Genomic DNA, 19,079 nt, shown 5'->3' on the forward strand with positions numbered 1-19,079 from the left:
TAGGCATTTAGAGAGCAACAGTACACTTTCCCCAATAACTGATTCACTTGTACCCGCTGCCCAAATCCAGAGGGATATCAGAACTCTCTGTATGAAAAAGGCATTTCAGCTTGTATCTCACAGGGTGTGATGGCTACCACTGGGATTTCAGTCATGAACTGAACTCGAACTACCCCTTTGGCCATCACACAAAACAATAGCCTAGACATCAACAGCCAGTCGCTGTGATCGGTATGAATGTTTTTCTACTGAAGTCACAGCTTTTGGCAGAAACCCATTTCCTACCCTATGTCCAGCAGGTAGACCACAATCCCAGCTATGCACGTCCCATCTGTCGTCATTGTGTCAGCGGCGGATGGTTCAAGTAAACACCATAGACTGCACCGCAGACACAGCCTCAAGAGGTATTATTTTCCAGTGGCCACCCTTTTAATTTACTTCCCATTCCCATTCCAACATGTCTGTCCTCTGTTCACAGTTTCCTCTACTGCCACGTTGAGGCCAGGCTCAGGCTGGAGGTGCAACACATGACATTACATCTGGGTAGTCTCCAACCTGTGGTATGAGCACTGATTTGTTTAACCTCTGATAATTTCTCCTATGCCTCCTCTCTCCTTTTCCATTCCCCTCTCACCCCATCTCTTCTCCTCACCTGCCATTGCCTCCTTTTGGTCTGTTCCTCCTTCCCTTTTTCCCATGGTCCACACTCTTCTCCTATCACATTCCTCCCTTTTCAGTGCTTTAGCTCTTCCACATCACTTCTTAGCCTCTTACTTCAACCCCCTCCCCCACCCACCGTCCCCCATCACCTGCCAGCTTGTACTCCTCCCACCTCCCCTCATCCTCTGTCCCCTTCCTTTCCAGTCCTGATGAAGGGTCTTGGCCTGAAACCTCAACTATTTATTCCTCTCCATAGATGTCGCCTGACCCTCTGAGTTCCTCCAGCACTCTGTGTGTGTTGCTCTGGATTTCTAGCATCTGCAGAATCCTTTGGGTTTATGAACTGGACAGGAAGGCAGCCTGGTATTCTGAACACAGCATCTTCCCCAGGTACCTCAGGAAAGTCCTGGATAGAACTCCAAACCATTACCCAGTGTTGACATGAAAAGGAACAGATGCTTAAACCTAGTCATACTCACCACACAAATCTTCTGACAAATGATACACATTCAGTGAATGCTGTGTAAGTGTCTGAGCTCGATGGAAACCATGATGGCCTATACCATTGGCCATCCATACTTACCAAAGATGGGTGGTTGCTTGTTAGGACAGAGATTGTGGAATGTCATATCCAAGAAGGTTCCCAACTTCTCATTCAGCAATGTCATAAACAGTTCCATGTCCTTCTGGTCCACAAACCGATCAGAAAACACCCTAGATCAGGGAGATGGGAATGTTAACGTGGATCAGGTAGACAGATTGGTTAACATGGAATATCCCAGATTAGGGAGATAGGAGGGTTAATGTAGAGCATCTCAGAATCAGACACAAGGAATGGTTAACATGGAATATCCTGGATCAGGAAGATGGGAGGTTTAATGTGGAATATCTCAGATCAGGAAGACGGGAGGGTTAATGTGGAATATCTTGAGATCAGGCACATGGTAGAATTAATATGGAATATCCCGGATCAAGGAGATGGGAGGGTTAGTATGGAATATTCCTGATCAGGGAAATGAGATGGTTAACATTGAAAACCTCAGATTAGAGCAAGTGTTGCTCCGATTGGAAATTCTGCTAATTTTCAATTTCTGAACCATGGGAAAAAAAACATGTCTATGCCTCTCTATGAGATTACTCCTCAATCTCCTACACTCTAAGGAGAAAAGGCCTCTCCCTATAACTCTGTAGTCCTGGCATCATTTGTTGATTTTCGCACTCTTTCTAGTTTAATTACATCTTTCCTATATCAGGTTGACCAGACCTGTACACAATACTCCAATTGTGGCCTGGGCAGAATCATGTAAAATTGCAGCTTTGGTACTCTTTACCCTGATTGATGAAGGGTAGCATGCCAACAGGACCCAGGGGTGTATTGGAAAAGCTCTGGGGGGAAGGTAGAGAGTAGGAAAAGTACCTGAAACATTCATGGAGCCAGAGCCGAGCGATGCTGGACTTTGAGTCATGGTAATCTTTGTGCACACGGAGCATCCCTTGGAAAACCTGTGGGCAGCAGTCAAACCAATACAGGATTTAGTGTAAACAATGGTGCTGGGTGAACCCAACCTAAACAGGGTGCGGTACAAACTAAAACACACTTTCACCATAATCAGAGTGCGCTACAGCACAGGCGTAGGCCCTTTGGCCTTTCTGGTCAATGCTGAACTGTTGTTCTGCCAAACCCCATCAACCCACATGTAGGCCTCCATTCCCCTCTCAAAAATATATTTAAACAAATTCATCTTAAATGTTGAAATCAAATCCACATCCACCACGTCTACTGACAGTGCATTCCACATTCACACCACCTTCTGAGTGAAGAAGTTTCCCCTCATATTTCCCCTTAAATATTTCAACTTTCACATTTAACCTCTAGTTCTGATCTCAACCAACCTCAGTAGAGAACCCTTGCTTGCATTTATGCTATCTATACACTTCATAATTTTGTATACCTCTATCAAATCTCCCCTCATTCTCCTAATCTATTCAACTTCCTCAAGTTCTCTCAATATCCTTGTAAATTTTCTCTGTACTCGTTCAACATTATTATATCTGTCCTGTAGGCAGGTGACCAGAGCTGCAAACAATACTCCAAATTATGTTAGGACTTCATCCCTGGTGCATAGGAGAATGAGGGGAGATTTGATAGATGTATCAACAATCGAGGAAGAAGAATGGGAAAAATACAGTGCAGTAGTGGGAGATAGGTGAGAGTTTGAAAGAGCAAGAGAAAGATGGAGATTAGGGTTAATACTACGATGGAGAATGGGTACCTTGGAGATATCTCGGAGGTTGAAGAGATAGTGAATTTTGGTTGGTGTTGGCAGAAATCTCTGAACAACTTCATCGTAAAGCTCAATGGTGGCATCTGTGATGATGTTGCCAATTGGCTTTATCTGCTCTTCAAAGTCCTGCAGCTTCTGGTTTATCATCGTACTGAAAATACGCTTAATCTGGGAGGTCTGTCAGAGGGAAAATGTTCACGTCAGTCTGCTGAAGAGCGTGAGGAAACAGGAAATCAGGTCAAGTGAGATACATCTGTGCACAAACATAAATGATCACAACACGTTTACTGGGATCATTAAGGGTGCATATGATATCGTAGATAGAGCAGATAAAACTCGGTAACTAATACAGTAAAATGGAGTAACACATTTAAAATGCTGGAGGAACTCAGCAGGTCAGACAGCATCTATGGAGAAGAAAGAGTCGAGATTTTGGACTGAAACCCTACATCAGAACCTGTCTGCAGAAGCTCAGAACAGTATGACACTGTCAACCACAGGGTGAAACCCCTCCATTTCTGATCACTAAGGTGGTAGGAGAGGAATTTCACAGATGTTTCCCGCACATTTGTTGCCACTTTCAGGATACCATGGATAGCACGGTAGTAGAGCGGTTAGCTGTAAGACTGGGGTTCAATTCCCGCTGCTGTCTGTAAGGCTTTTCTCCCCAAGAGATTGTGGGTTTCCTCTGAGTGATTCGGTTTCCTCCTACAGTCTAAAAGATGCACAGGTTAGTATTAGTGAGTTGTGGGCATGCTACGTTAGTGCTAGAAGAATGGTGCCACTTGCAGGTGTCTCCAATACAATTCTCTCTGATTTGATTTGAAGTAAATGATACATTTCACCGTATGTTTTGATGTATATTTGACAAAGAAAGCTAAAATACTAAAAAAGAATAACAAGTTCTATGTGAAATGGGAAGTGTAGATAATACAAATTACAAGTTAGATGTGACAGACTCAAGGACCACAAACATTGTCCTGTCCATCTCTCAATTTAATGAAATTGTTTCACCTTATTTTAATTTTTAAGATGCTGGAATTATGTCAGGTATTGATAGAGAGTGACCACCTACCACAGGAAATGTCATGTTGATCAGGTTAAAGCGGCTTAGCAGGCGTGGAGAGATAACTGTCCGGCCACCTCCAGGAGGGCCCATCGCACCCATCAGAAACATCTCCTGTGAAATGAATGGTAGCAGCTGGTAAGTGTCTCGAGCATAAAACCAACACTCTCCATAGCACAATGCTTTACAGTTTTAAAGTGCCTTGATTAACTCCACAGCTCCTGGCAGATGGAATACAGTGTAGGGAAGTGTACGGTCATACACTTTGGCAGAAGGAATAAAGGCTTACACTTTTGTAAATGGGGAGCAAATTCAGAAATTGGAGATGCAAGGGGACTTGGGAGTCTTTGTGCAGGATAACTTGCAGGTTGAGTCAGTGGTAAGGAAGGCAAATACAATGTTCGCATTTGTTTTGAAAGGACTAGAAGATAAAGCTAGGAGTAATGCTGAGGCTTTATAAGGTATTGATCAGATCACACTTAAAATATGGTGGGCAGTTTTAGGCCCCTTATCTAAGTGCAACCCTGAGGTTCGGCCAGCATGTGTTTGTCTGGGGAAGACAAACTGAGAAATCTCGTTTGTGTGGGTGCTGCGTGATGTGTTGCCCGATTACAAATCCGAACCACAAAATATCAGACAGTACACCATATGCAATTAAATGATTGAACTTTATAAATCTTAATCTGAATATAGGGTTAGTAAAGAAAATAAAAAGAAAAAGGGCCCATTTTAATAAAACTAAAGTACACATTGGAGCTCACAGATTCATTCATTCATTCCCCATCGACTTTCTACGAGCGTTGCTGACCATCAGCCCGTCGCTCCGAGTCCACTCTGTCCGGCAGTCTACCAACTCTTTCCATTTGCGTTGTCTCTCTTTACCTCTCTCTGACAAAAGACCATGAAATCCCTGCTCCCAGACCCACAAGAAAGAGCAACATGCCCCTCATTGGCTAGCATACATTCCAAAGCCCCCATTATCTCGGGTCATAAACATTGCTGCTACAGAGAAACCATTACATTAGCACTGAAACCTTACAGTGCGTTACATTCTCTCCACCCCCCACCAAATTCAGTCATGTCCTCATGACGTTGAGATAATTCATCAACCCTTCCTGCAAAACACAAAGCCCAATCCAGGTGCAAAAAGCAGTGACATAGCTCTCCAAAATGGTAGGGGTCACACTGTTTCCCTGGTGCTACGTAAGCCAGCTTATCCGGTGGTCTCCTAATTCTCTGAGACCTTCGTACCCCCCTCACCTAACTCTTCAGGTTCAGACACTACTGGGGATACTTCCGGTCAAGGCCTCTCTCGACCTATCACTCTTGCCCAACTGCAACTCAGATTCTGCTTGGCAGCCAAGATCCCAGCTAATTCATAAGCCCTTTTTGGCTTTTTTCTCACGCCAGACACATACTTCAGAAAAGTCTTCAGCGGTAAGTCACCATCGTCAGTCCCAAAACAAAGGTCAATGGGCAACCTCGCCTTGTGCCCAAATATGGCGAGTACCCAGTAGCTTCAGTTTGAGTACAGTGGTAACTGTGAACCAGATGTCCAATATGTTGACTCTATCTGCTCTTCTTGCTAACCTTCAGAGTCTGGAGCATGCCCAGCAAGGTCCGATTAAACCTCTCTGGCTGGGGGTTGCCCTGTGGATGACAGGGCGTAGTCCTTGACTTCTCGACTCTAAGCATGCCCAGTAACTCATGTATGAGCTTACTCTCGAAATCCCGTCCCCAATCACTATGTATCCACCTGAGAAGGCCATACTAAATTAAATACTTCTCCCATAACACTTTGGCCACCGTCGATGCCCTCTAGTCCTTGGTAGAAAAAGCCTGCGCATGTCTGGTGAAGTGATCCGTAATGACTAAGGCATTCACTGAGTTGCTGGCATCGGGTTCTATTGACAGGAAATCCATACGCACCAGGTCCAGGACTCTGCACTCTGCAGTGGGACAAGGGAGCTCTGTAGCAGCAATGTTTGGGTTATGACTAGAGCTTGTCCCAGTGCCCACGTAGACAGTGTCTTCCGCCGTATGCATCAAATGCACAACTTGAGTATTCTTTGACCTCTAGCTTCATTTTGGGCCAATAAGACTGATTTCTGAGCAATCCATAGCTTTTTTCAACCCCCAAGTGTCCAGAATCATTATGAAGTGACTTCAACGCAATCCTCTGTTACTTTCCAGTAGAACCAGTTGAGATTGGTCCGGGGGTGACTGGCCCAGTACAAGATCCGGTTCTGCAACTCCAACCGAGGTCATTCTCTCAGTAATGGAGACACCATCACGATTTCGTCTTCTCCACCTGAGCCATGTCTCCCTATTTGACCACCGACCTAATGATACTGGTGGGTCATCTCGCTGAGCAGCTGCCACTTCCCCAGAACTCAATTCTAGCAGCTGATTTATCTTCAGAGCAGTAAACTTGGGGGATAGCATTATCAGAGCTCCCAATTGATCCACCACTTGATTCCGCCCGTTCTTTCCATCTGCACTCACGGTGATGGCAAACTGACACATGACCTTCACCCCTGGGGCAGAAATGCTCTCCCACTCCTCAGCCCTGTCCAGTCCCTCATGCAACCTTCGGGACAATGCATCCGCATCAATGTTCCAGCTCCCCGGCCTAAGTCATAGGCAGACAACACCACCAACCACCGATGGCCCATGGCATCCAGTTTCTCCGAAGTCAGTATATAAGTTAGGGGGTTGTTGTCTGTCCTCACCTCAAACTTGGCCCTGTGGAGGTAGTCACTCAGCTTATCCACCACCGCCCGTTTCAACAGCAGAAGTTTCAACTTGTGCGTGGGATAGTTTTTCTTGGAGGGCAACAGACCCCGGCTGACAAATGAAATGGGTCTCAACCCAGTGCCCTGATCCTGATACAGGACGTCCCCCAAACTGGCATCCATGTACAGTACATACAGCAATCGGGGGTCCGCAAAAGCCAGCACCGGTGCCTGGGTCAGCTGCTCCTTCAGCGACTGAAAGGCCTCCTCACATTTTGCATCCCACCTCGGTCCAAAGGGCTCTGACAGGTTAAGATACTCTCCACACTCCTGTCCTTTTCTCCCCTCTTCCTTTCTTCCCTAAGGGAGGGTAACCACACAGAAGCTGATTCAACAGGTGACTCACTAGCCTTTCATGAATCTCCGATAGTACCCAGAGAACCCGAGGAATGAGCGCAGATCGCTCACAGTCTGGAGTCTTGGCCAAGTGGTCACTACCTCTATTTGTAGCTACCCCATCCCATGAGACTGTACCCAACATAGCTAACAGACGTTTGGCAGAAAGTTTTAACCCGTCAGCTTTCAGACGGCCCAGCTCCTTCAGTACCCTTGCTTTATGTTCCTCCAAGGTGGATCCAAACACTATGGGGTCATCCAGATGCACCAATACCTCAAGAAAGTTCATATCCCCCACCGTCTTCTCCATAACCCGCTGGATGGTTGCAGGGCCTCCTGATATGCCCTGGAGCATCCTTGCAAACTGGAAGAATCCCAGGAGACATATAAATGCCATCTTCTCTTTGTCAGCCTCACTCATGGGGATCTGGTAATATCCACACCTCAAGTCCAGCACACTGAACCACTTCACACCACTCAGACAGGCCAGCGCATCTTCAATCCTCGGGGCCGTATACAGGTCAGGGACAGTGTACCTGTTCAGAGTCCTATCGTCCACACACATCCATACCTTCTCATTCTTCTTTCAGGCCACTACTATTGGGGACGCATAGGGGCTTCTGGCCTCAGTAATTGTCCCAGCTTCCTTCAACTTAAATGTTGCCAAACGTCCTCCATCTCTGCAGGGGCCAGTCTCCATGACCTCTCTAAACGAGGTGTCCTCAATCAACCGGGTAGTGTGATGAGTGCTCTTGGAACAACCCACATCAAACTCATCAGTGGAAAAGACACCTTCCAGCTTCAACATCTTCTCTACCAATCTCCTTTTCCAACACACAGGAACCAGGGAGTCCCCAAAGTCGAATGACTCAGTGGTCAACATCCCCCCCTTTTTCCAATAGTTTCTCCCTGGCTTGTCTCAGAGGGACACTAGACATTACCGTCACCCACAACAGATGCACGAGGAGCATTCCTCCGCTTGAAGGTGACTTCCCTCTTCGTAATGTTCCTGACAATCACTGCCATCCTGCTCACCTGTACAATCAAGGGCTTCTGCAAATCAGGCCTCACCAGTACCCTAGCAGGAAATCCCGACTCTCCCTCATGGTCTTCCAGAGCGTCCACTAAGAGGGCCTCACCCTCAGGTACCCTGGGAAATTTGGGGGTCCCTATCACTCTTGCTACTTCTTCAGGCCATACCACCCACCTCTGGCTTTGCTTAGGTGAACCACACAGTCCCTAGTCTAAAGTCGACATCTGGCCCAATGCATACATGCACTTCCTCAAAAGCAGCTCGAAACCCCGGGTACATGGACAATGTTCCCAGAAAGCTCTTGCCAACCTTCTCTTTGCAGACCCCATGAGCCTCCTCACAAGCAGGGTGTTGGTCCCCACCAGAATTCAAATGCTGCCCTTCTGAACGGGGTCCAGACAAACCAGCAGTAATGTATCAAGGACCTTAGACACTCCCACATTGGCCTCCGAGAACTCCAATTTCACTGACAAAGAACTGTCATATGGATAATCACTAGCACTAAGCCCAGAGATCTCCAGTGCCCTGAACGGGGTCAGTGGTAAATGCTTCAGATACCTGTTGTAAAATGAATGGTACAACAACACGACCTGCAACCTGGTGTCGAGTATGGCTTCAGTGTAAATACCCTCATTTGTAGCGACACACCGGAGCATGGTCCCACTAAGCCTTCAGGAATAGGGTCTTTCACTTTCGGGAGTTCCTTGGTACATTGCTGGGGACGTGTTCCCTCAGAGACACCAGGCCATCCCTCACTGGGTCTCCTCTAAGTTTTCCCAATGACTGTCTCTGCGTAGATACCCGGGGGCTCACTCTCCTTCTCATGTGACACCGGCTGCTAGCAGCCCTCTGCATTGTTCGTCCCCTTGGAGGATCTGCCCACACATCAGCTCCATCATAGGGGGAATTCTCAGTTCTCAACTCTGCCACAATCTCCTCTACCACTCCCCAGGGTAGGCTATCTGTGGTCACTTCACCACAAGGGCTACTACCGAGGACGCTACCCTGCTGACAAAGCCCTCCTGCGTCTCCGATGCATCCTCCTCCTCCCGTACCTCTCTGATCTGCTCAACAAAGGAGGGAGGGAGGCGCATTTTACAAGACTATCAGAGACCCCAAGCAATCAGGTCCTGGGACCTGGCACCCTTGACTATCTGGTCCATTCTTAACTGATCCTCCTCGGCTGCCTGAATGACCCCTCTGCGCTGCAAGCAATTTAAATGCCTCTCTAGTGGGAAAATGTAAGCAGAAAGCTTCTCCCCCTTCTCCTGACGCATGTTCTGAAACCCCACCATGAGCTCCAGTGGGCTCCCTGTTGTACTAAAGGCACTCTCCAATGCACCCAGATAATCGGCAATGCTAGCTAAGGGTCGGCATGTTTTCACAGCTCTCACCACATCAGCTGCCCACCCACTCAAACAATCTCTGTCGCCTTACGTCAGTACATCCTTTCTTAAGTAACGGGCCCAGAACTGTTCTCAATACTCTGAGTGCAGCCTCAGCATCACATCTTTGCTTTTATATTCTAGTCCTCTCAAAATGAATGCTAACATTGCATTTGTCTTCCTCACCACCAACTCAACCTGCAAATTAACCTTTAGGGAATCCTGTACAAGGACTCCCAAGTCCTTTTGCACCTCAAATTTTTGAATGTTCTCACTGTTTAGTAAATAGTCTACACCTGTATTCCTTCGATCAGACACTTCCTTATACTATATCCATTCTACTACAATCTGCCAGGCAGGAGGGCATAGGCTCTGGTGGTAAGAGATGAAATTACATCTTTAGAAAAATGGTGACTTAGGGTCACTCATTCAACCTTTGTGAGTGGAGTTAAAAACTGCAAGGGTAAAAAGACATTATGGGACTCCAAATCATAACCAAGATGTGGGGTTGAGATTGAAAGTGGAGTTGGAAAGGACATGTAATAAGGGTAATGTTAAAATTGTAATATGGGACTTCAATATGCAAGGGGATTGGGAAAATCAGGTAGGATCGCAAGAGAGGAAATTTGTTAAATGCCTATGACATGGATTTTTAGAGCAGTTTGTGCTTGAGCCTACTTGGGGAAAGGCTATCTTAGATTGGGTGTTGTGTAATAACCCAGATCTTATTAGGGAGCTTAATGTAAAGGAACCCTTATGAGGCAGTGATCATAACATAATTGAATTCATACTGCAATTTGAGAGGGAGAGCATAAGTCACATGCATCAGGATCGCAATGGAATAAAGGGAATTACAGAGGCATGAGAGAGGAGCTTGCCCAGGTGGATTGGAGGAAGATACTGAAAAGTATGATAGCAGAGGAGAGAAGGCTGAAGTTTCTGGGGCGCAGGATAGATGCATCCCACAGAGGAAGAAGTTCTCAAATGGCAGGAGTAGACAACTGTGGCTGACAAAGGAAGCTAAGGAATGCATAAAAGCCAAGAAAAGGGCATATAAGATAGCAAAAGTGAGTGATAGTTGGATGATTAAGAAGCTTTTAAAATCCAACAAAAGGCAACTAAAAAAGCTAAAAGAAGGGAAAAGATGAAATATGAGGGCAAACTAGCCAATAATATAAAGCAGGATACTGAAATTTTTTGTTATATAAAAAGTAAAAGGGAGGTGAGAGTTGATATTGGACCACTGGAAAATGATGCTGATGAGGTAGTAATAGGGGGACAGAGAAATAACAGATGAACCTAATGAGTACTTTGCATCAGTCTTCACTGTGGAAGATACTAGCAGTGTGCCAGATGTCTGTGAGTGTCAGGGAGACGGAGTGAGTGCCATCACTATTAGGACAAAGTGCTAGGCACAGTCAAAGGTCTTAGATTCTGGCACAATCCCGGAGGACTAGAAAATTGCAAATGTCACTCCACTCTTTAAGAAGGGAGAAAGACAAAGGAGAGGAAATTATAAGCCAGTTAGCCTAACCTCAGTGGTTAAGGAAAGTGTTGGTAGTCCATTATTAATGATGAGGTTTCAGGGTACTTGATGATAAAATAAGTCAAAGTTTGCATTGTTTCTGTAAAGGGAAGTCTTGCCTGACAAAACTGTTGGAGTTCTTCGAAGAAGTAACAAGCAGGGTGGACAAAGGAGAGGCAGTGGATGTCATTTACTTGGATTTTCAAAAGGCATTTGATAAGGTGCCACACCTGAGCCTTATCAAGGTAAAATCCTAGGAAGGTACAGGAAAGATACTGGCATGGATGGATGAATGGTTGACAGGCAGGAGGCAGCAAGTAGGAATAAAAGGGTCCTTTTCTGGTTGGCTGTCAGTGAATAGTGATGTTCCTCAGTGGTCAGTATTAGGACTGCTACTTTTCATATTGTTTGTCAATGATTTAGATAGTAGAATTGATAGCTTTGTAGCAAAGTGTGCCAATGATATTAAGGTAGGTGGTGGGGTAGGTAGCGCTGAGGAAGAAATGTGATTGCAACAGGACTTAGACAAATTGGAAGAATGGGCATAAAAGTGGCAGATGGAATACAGTGTTGAGAAATGTATGATGATGCATTTTGGTAAAAGGCACAATAGTGCGGACCATGGTCTAAATGGAGAAAAGGTTCAAACATCAGAGATGCAGAGGAACTTAGGAGTCCTTATGCAAGACTCCCAGAAGGTTAATTTACAGGTTCTGTCTATAGTAAAGAAGGCAAAAGCAATGTTGACATTTATTCAAGGGGAATGGAATATAAAAGCAAAGAGATAATGCTGAGCCTCTCTAAGACACTAGTCGGGACGCACTTAGAGTATTGTCAACAATTTTGGGCCCTGTATCTCAGGAAGGGTGTGTGGTCATTGGAGAGAGTCCAGAGGAGGTTCATGAGGATGATTCCAAGAATGAAGGAGGTTAATATATGAGGAGTGTTTGTACTCACTGGAATTTAGAAGAAAGTGGGGAGGGGGAACCTCATTGAAATCTACCAGATGTTGAAGGGAGTAGATAAGGTAGATGTGGAGAGGATGTTTCCTATGGTGGGGGTATCCAGAACCAGAGGGCACAACCTCAAAATTGAGGGGTGACCTTTCAGAACAGAGATAAGGAGGAAATTTTTTAGCTAGAGAGCAGTGGATCTGTGGAATGTGCTACCACAGATTGTAGTGGAAGCAATTAGTATAAGCGGAAATTGATAGTTTCTAATTGGTCAGGACATCAAAGAATATGACAAGAAAGCAGATGTATGGGGTTGAATGGGATTCGGGATCAGCCATGATGGGATGGTGGAGCAGACCCAATGGGCTGAATGGCCTAATTCTGCTCCTGTCTTATGGTCTTACAGATGCAAACTATGCACTTTACTGTATGTTCTGATACTTCAATTTACATGTGACAAAAAAAGCTAATCTTTCTCTTTATATGCCTCTAGTTTTTGAGAGAAAGACTCTAACCATCTAAAGATGCTGGAGGACAGGTTGAAGTCTTATGATCTTTTTTGTGCATCTCTCAATCTAAGTTCTTCTGCAGACTCCCTCTTCCTCAACACTATCTGCCACTCCACTTACCTTTGTGTCATCTACAAATTTGGCCACAAAGCCATCAATTCCATCATCCAAATTGTTGACATATAAAGTGAAAAGAAGTGGTCTCAATACCAACCCCTGCAGAACATCAGTAGTCATTGGCAGCCAACCAGAATATGCCTCCTTTATTCCCACTCTTTGCCTCCTGCCAGTCAGCTAATCTTCTATCCATGATAGTATCTTTCCATAATACATGGACATTTATCTTGTAAAGTGGCATTTGTCAAAGTCCCGATGAAAATCCAAGTAAACTAGATCCACTGACTCTCCTTTGTCTATCCTGCATATTATTCCCTCAAAGAGTTCTAATAGATTTGTCAGGCAAGATTCCCCTTAACAAAACCACACTGACATTTTTATCATGTGCCTCCAAGTACTCCGAAACCTCATCCTGAATAATGGACTCCAACATCTTCCCAACCACTTCCCAATCAGGTTAACTGGCCTATAATTTTCTTTTTTCTACCTCTCTCCCTTCTTAAAAAGTGGAGCGGCATTTGCAATTTTCTAGCCCTCTGGAACCATTCCAGAATCAACCAACTCTTGAAAGATTATTACTAATGTCTCCACAACCTCTTCAGCTACCTCTTTCAAAACTCTGGTATGTAGTCTGTAGGTGACTTATCTACCTTCAGACTTTACAGCTTCCCAAGCATCTTTCCTCATTAATAGTGACTACACTCACTTCTGTCCGTTGATGCTCTTGAAATTCTGGCATTCTGTGAAGACTGATGCAAAATACTTTTTAAGTTCGTTCGTCTCTTCTTTGTCCTCATTACTACCTCTCCGGTGCAATTTTCCAGCAGTCCGCTCATCACCCTTTTTCTCTTTATATATATGAAAAAACTTTTGGTATTTCTTTTATAGTATTGGCTAGCTTAGGTTCATATTTCACATTTTCTCTCCTTACGGCTTTTTTTTTAGTTCCCGTCTGTTGGTGTTTAAGAGCACCCAAATCTTGGTTTTATGCTGCCTTTAATTTTCCTTGTCAATCATGGTTGCATAAACTTCTCTTTAGAATACTACTTCTTACTTTGAATACTTCTTCATCTTTGGAATGTATCCTATACCTCTTCAAATGCTTAAAGAAACTCTAGCTGTTGCTGTTCTGCCATCACCCCTGCTAGTGCCTCCTTCTCATCAACTTTGGCCAGCTCCTCTCTCATGCTTCAGGAATTCCCTTTACCCCACTGTAATACTGATACATCTGACATTAGCTTCTCCTTCTTAAACTGCAGAGTGAATTCTATGAACACTGTTTCTCAAGGGTCCTTTACCTTAAGCTCCCTAATCAAATTTGATCCTGGAATAACAGTTCTGTATGAGTAACACTTACCGTGCGACACAAAGCTAACGTTGATGGAAATCAGCAGGAGCTCAAGAAATGCAGCTACGATCTGTGCAGTCATCAAGGCAGTGAAACGACAATACAGGAACAAGAATCAGGCTCAACTCTCCACCAACAACACACACCGCTTATGGCAACATCTGCACACCATCACAGACTTCAAAGCTAAATGCAGTGCCTCTCTGCTAGACAAGCTAAATCTTTTTTACGCCCGATTCAATGTCGCCAACACTGAGTCCACGAGGAGAGCTGCTGATGCGGCCTGCAGCCTGGTCATCTCTGAGGCTGAAGTTCGCAGGTGTTTCCAATAAGTAGACAGTTGCAATCTGTGCAACCAGGTGTGGCACAACTGGCAGGTGTGTTTTGTTACAGGACACACAGGATCGTATTGTAAGCGTTACCTTAAGAGCACCTGAGTGAGGTGGGACTGTGGCAGCCTGCTGGGGGGTGGGGGAAGAGATAGATATATAGAGATAGAGATAGAGATAGAGATAGAGATAAAGAGATGAGAGATAGAGATAAAGAGATGAGAGATAGAGAGGGATGGGAGAGAGAGGGATGGGAGAGAGAGGGATGGGAGAGAGAGGGGGAGAGAGAGGGGGAGAGAGAGGGGGAGAGAGAGGGGGAGAGAGAGGGGGAGAGAGAGGGGGAGAGAGAGGGGGAGAGAGAGGGGGAGAGAGAGGGGGAGAGAGAGGGGAAGAGAGAGAGAAAAAAATGCTGTTGGAACTTCAGCTTGTCACTGCTGTGGTTTGGAACTCTCCTATGCCCAGAAGGTTGGGTTGATTATCGGCACACAGTGCACTAAGGATGGGTGACAGTCACTTCGTATAATCCATATGTGCGGATTTGTTGGGTATCCTGTGGTGTCACGTTTGTTGGCCCTTTACCTGGAACATGGTGCTATGTGATAACCCCCTTGAAGATGATATTCCTGTGACTGTCACCTGGTGGATTTTGGAACGGCTCAACGGACAAGAACTTCGATGATGGTTATTTCGTTTACCCAGCTGGGAACCTGTGATTCTTTGTAATCGCCTTCTCCCTACATTATATCCTGAATTGCAAATCTCTCCCCTCACTCACTTATTTCATGGATTACTGAACTTTTCTACTTCATCATTTTAAGGACTCTAAGATTTGTTCCTAAGCTAGGTAGTTTGGGAGCTGCATATATACACACATACATACACATAACACTGTTAACTTTTATTTCATTTAAGTTTCTATATTCTGAGTAGATACTAATAAAGATAGTGGTTTTAACATTAAAACCTGACTCAGTGTATAATCTATTGCTGCTGGTATGTAACAGTTTACAGACATTGTTAATCTCTCCCTCTCTCAGGATAGAGTGCCCTCCTGTTTCAAAACATCCACTGTTGTTCCTGTATCTAAAACGACCAAGGTAACATGCCTGAATGACTGGTGTCCTGATGCATTCACTTCAATAATAAGCAAATGCATTGAGAGGCTGGTCAAGGACTAGATAGATAGATAGATACTTTATTCATCCCCATGGGGAAATTCAACATTTTTTCCAATGTCCCATACACTTATTGTAGCAAAACTAATTACATACAATACTTAACTCAGTAAAAATATGATATGCATCTAAATCACTCTCTCAAAAAGCATTAATAATAGCTTTTAAAAAGTTCTTAAGTAGTTTACTTAAATACATTAAATACAATCAACCCCGGCACTTTAACATATCTTACTCCTGGCGGTTGAATTGTAAAGCCTAATGGCATTGGGGAGTATTGACCTCTTCATCCTGTCTGAGGAGCATTGCATCGATAGCAACCTGTCGCTGAAACTGCTTCTCTGTCTCTGGATGGTGCTATGTAGAGGATGTTCAGGGTTTTCCATAATTGACCGTAGCCTACTCAGCGCCCTTCGCTCAGCTACCGATGTTATACTCTCCAGTACTTTGCCCACGACAGAGCCCGCCTTCCTTACCAGCTTATTAAGACGTGAGGCGTCCCTCTTCTTAATGCTTCCTCCCCAACACGCCACCACAAAGAAGAGGGCGCTCTCCACAACGGACCTATAGAACATCTTCAGCATCTCACTGCAGACATTGAATGACGCCAACCTTCTAAGGAAGTACATTCGACTCTGTGCCTTCCTGTACAAGGCATCTGTGTTGGCAGTCCAGTCTAGCTTCTCATCTAACTGTACTCCCAGATACTTGTAGGTCTTAACCTGCTCCACACATTCTCCATTAATGATCACTGGCTCCATATGAGGCCTAGATCTCCTAAAGTCCACCACCATCTCCTTGGTCTTTGGTGATATTGAGACACAGGTAGTTTGAGTTGCACCATATCACAAAGTCCTGTATCAGTTTCCTATACTCCTCCTCCTGTCCATTCCTGACACACCCCACTATGGCCGTGTCGTCAACGAACTTCTGCACATGGCAGGACTCCGAGTTATATTGGAAGTCTGATGTGTACAGGGTGAACAGGACCGGAGAGAGCACGGTCCCCTGTGGCGCTCCTGTGCTGCTGACCACCGCGTCAGACCTACAGTCTCCCAACCGCACATACTGAGGTCTATCTGTCAAGTAGTCCACTATCCAATCCACCATGTGAGAGTCTACTCCCATCTCCGTTAGTTTGTGCCTTAAGATCTTGGGCTGGATGGTGTTAAAGGCACTAGAGAAGTCCAGGAATGTAATCCTCACAGCACCACTGACCCCATCTAGGTGAGAGAGGGATTTGTGCAGCAAATACGTGATAGCATCCTCCACTCCCACCTTCTCCTTATACGCAAACTGAAGAGGATCCCGGGCGTGCCTGGTTTGTGGCCTCAGATTCTGTATTATCAGCCGCTCCATGGTCTTCATCACGTGCGACGTCAAGGCAACAGGTCTGAAGTCATTCAACTCCTTTGGTTGTGGTTTCTTCGGTACCGGGACAATACAGGATGTTTTCCACTGTCTGGGTACTCTTCTCTGCTCCAGGCTCATGTTGAAGATGCGCTGTAGTGATTCTCCCAGCTCAGTCGCACAGGCCCTCAGTAATCGTGGGGAAACTCCATCCGGTCCCGCCGCCTTGCTGGTACAGATCTTCCTCAGTTGACCTTCCACCTGTGCAGCCGTAATCCTGGGCATGGGCAAGGTCTCCTGTGAGTGGCTATTTTCCTGTGAGGGAAGTAAGCCTGGTGTGGAGTTCTGCGGTGAGGATGAAATTGTGCTGTCGAACCTATTGAAGAAGTTGTTCAGCTGGTTCGCTTTCTCCACATCTCCACTTATGTTTGCCCCCCGCTTTGCACCGCATCTGGTGATGATCTTCATCCCATCCCACACCTCCTTCATGCTTTTTTTCTGCAGCTTTTGTTCTAGCTTCCTCCTATACTGCTCCTTTGCCCCCCTTATCTGTACTCTGAGTTCCTTCTGAACTCTTTTAAGCTCCAACCGATCACCATCTTTAAAGGCCCTCTTCTTCTGGTTTAGGAGGCCTTTGATGTGACTAGTGATCCAGGGCTTATTATTGGGATAGCAGCGAACAGTTCTAACAGGAACAACGGCATCCACACAAAAGTTAATATAGTCCGTTGTGCATTCAGTGACCTCCTCAACGCCCCCACAGAGCCCCTCTTGCAGTACATCCCAGTTATTAGTACTGAAGCAGTCTCTCAGGGCCTGTTCAGCTTCAGGAGTCCACTTTCTAAAAGAGCGTGTGGTAGTGGGATGCCTCATCACAATTGATTTATATCTGGGCTGTAACAAAACCAGGTTGTGATCAGCTTTCCCCAGTGAAGGCAGCGGGGGTGCACTGTATGCATCCTCTACGTTTGCATACAGTAGGTCAATAGTCCTATTACCCCTGGTGTAACAATCCACGTACTGGGAGAAAGCAGGTAGTGTCTTGTCCAAAGTCACATGGTTGAAGTCCCCTGTAATTATCACCAGTGCCTCAGGGTGCTGTGTCTGAAGCCTAGCAACAGCGGAGCTGATGACGTCACACGCTACCGTTGTGTCGGCATGCGGCGGGACATACACATTCACCACAATGATGTTTGCGAATTCTCGCGGCAGGTAATATGGCCTCATACTACATCTGCAGCTTGCTGCCACCCACACTGGACCCACTACAATTCACCTACTGACACAACCGATCGACAGATGACGCAATAGACACTGTTCTAAATACCGGAGAAGAGGGATGCTTATGTGACAATGTTCTTCTTGGACTGCAGTTCAGCAGTCACTACCATAATTCCTTCCAGGCTTGACAAGAAACTCAGAAACCTCAGCCTTCACCCTGCCTTGTGTAGCTGAATGCTGGACTTCCTGTCAGATCGCCAGCAGGTGGTAAGAGTGGGCTCCCACATCTCTGCCCCTCCTACCCTCAACACAGATGCCCCTCAGGGCTGTGTACTAAGCCCCCTCCTTTACCCTCTGTACACCCATGACAGTGTCACCACTCACAGCTCCAATCTGCTAATGGTACTACACTGATTGGCCTAATCTCAAATAATAATGAGCCAGCCTACATAGAAGAAGTCATCACCCTGACACAGTGATGTTAAGGAAACAATCTCTCCATCAATGTTGCAAAAATAAAGGAGCTGGCTGTGGATTACAGGAGGAATGGAGACAGACTAGCCCCTATTGACATCATGGATCTGGGGTTGAGAGGGTGAACAACTTAAGTTCCTTGGCATAAACATCACTGAGGATCTCACGTGGTCTGTACACACCGGCTGTGTGGTGAAAAAGGTGTAACAGCGCCTCTTTCACCTCAGGTGGTTGAAGTTTAGAATATAACGACTCAATGGTGCCCACAACATCATACCTGCCAATCTTTAGCTGTGTTACCTTATTCTATATATTGTGTGCATTCAAATAGAACAACTTCAGTCCTGTTTTCATCACCCTCTTCAGTTTTGCCTCATGTTGCACTTCAACTAACTGTATTTTTGCCCTATCATCTGCCTGTCCTTCCTCACAGTCTCACTACACACTGCATCTAGTTGTATACCAACTGACCTATCCTCAGATCTACCAGTCTGGTTCCCATTCCCATGCCAAATTAG

At 45.5% G+C, this 19,079-nt stretch overlaps 1 protein-coding gene across 1 annotated transcript in view; it reads right to left on the reverse strand.

Annotated features, from left to right (window-relative positions):
- dnah2 (dynein, axonemal, heavy chain 2) overlaps positions 1 to 19,079 on the reverse strand; it is a 497,351-nt gene that overhangs the window by 138,850 nt on the left and 339,422 nt on the right. Inside the window, exons 51-54 of the mRNA XM_073049044.1 lie at positions 4,021 to 4,125; positions 2,934 to 3,122; positions 2,078 to 2,163; positions 1,244 to 1,374 (exon numbers count right to left, since the gene is read on the reverse strand). Coding sequence (XP_072905145.1) covers positions 1,244 to 1,374; positions 2,078 to 2,163; positions 2,934 to 3,122; positions 4,021 to 4,125 — 511 coding nt within the window. The remainder of the gene's footprint in view (positions 1 to 1,243; positions 1,375 to 2,077; positions 2,164 to 2,933; positions 3,123 to 4,020; positions 4,126 to 19,079) is intronic.

Source organism: Hemitrygon akajei, chromosome 6, assembly GCF_048418815.1.
Source record: "Hemitrygon akajei chromosome 6, sHemAka1.3, whole genome shotgun sequence".
Classification (NCBI taxonomy): Eukaryota; Metazoa; Chordata; class Chondrichthyes; order Myliobatiformes; family Dasyatidae; genus Hemitrygon; species Hemitrygon akajei.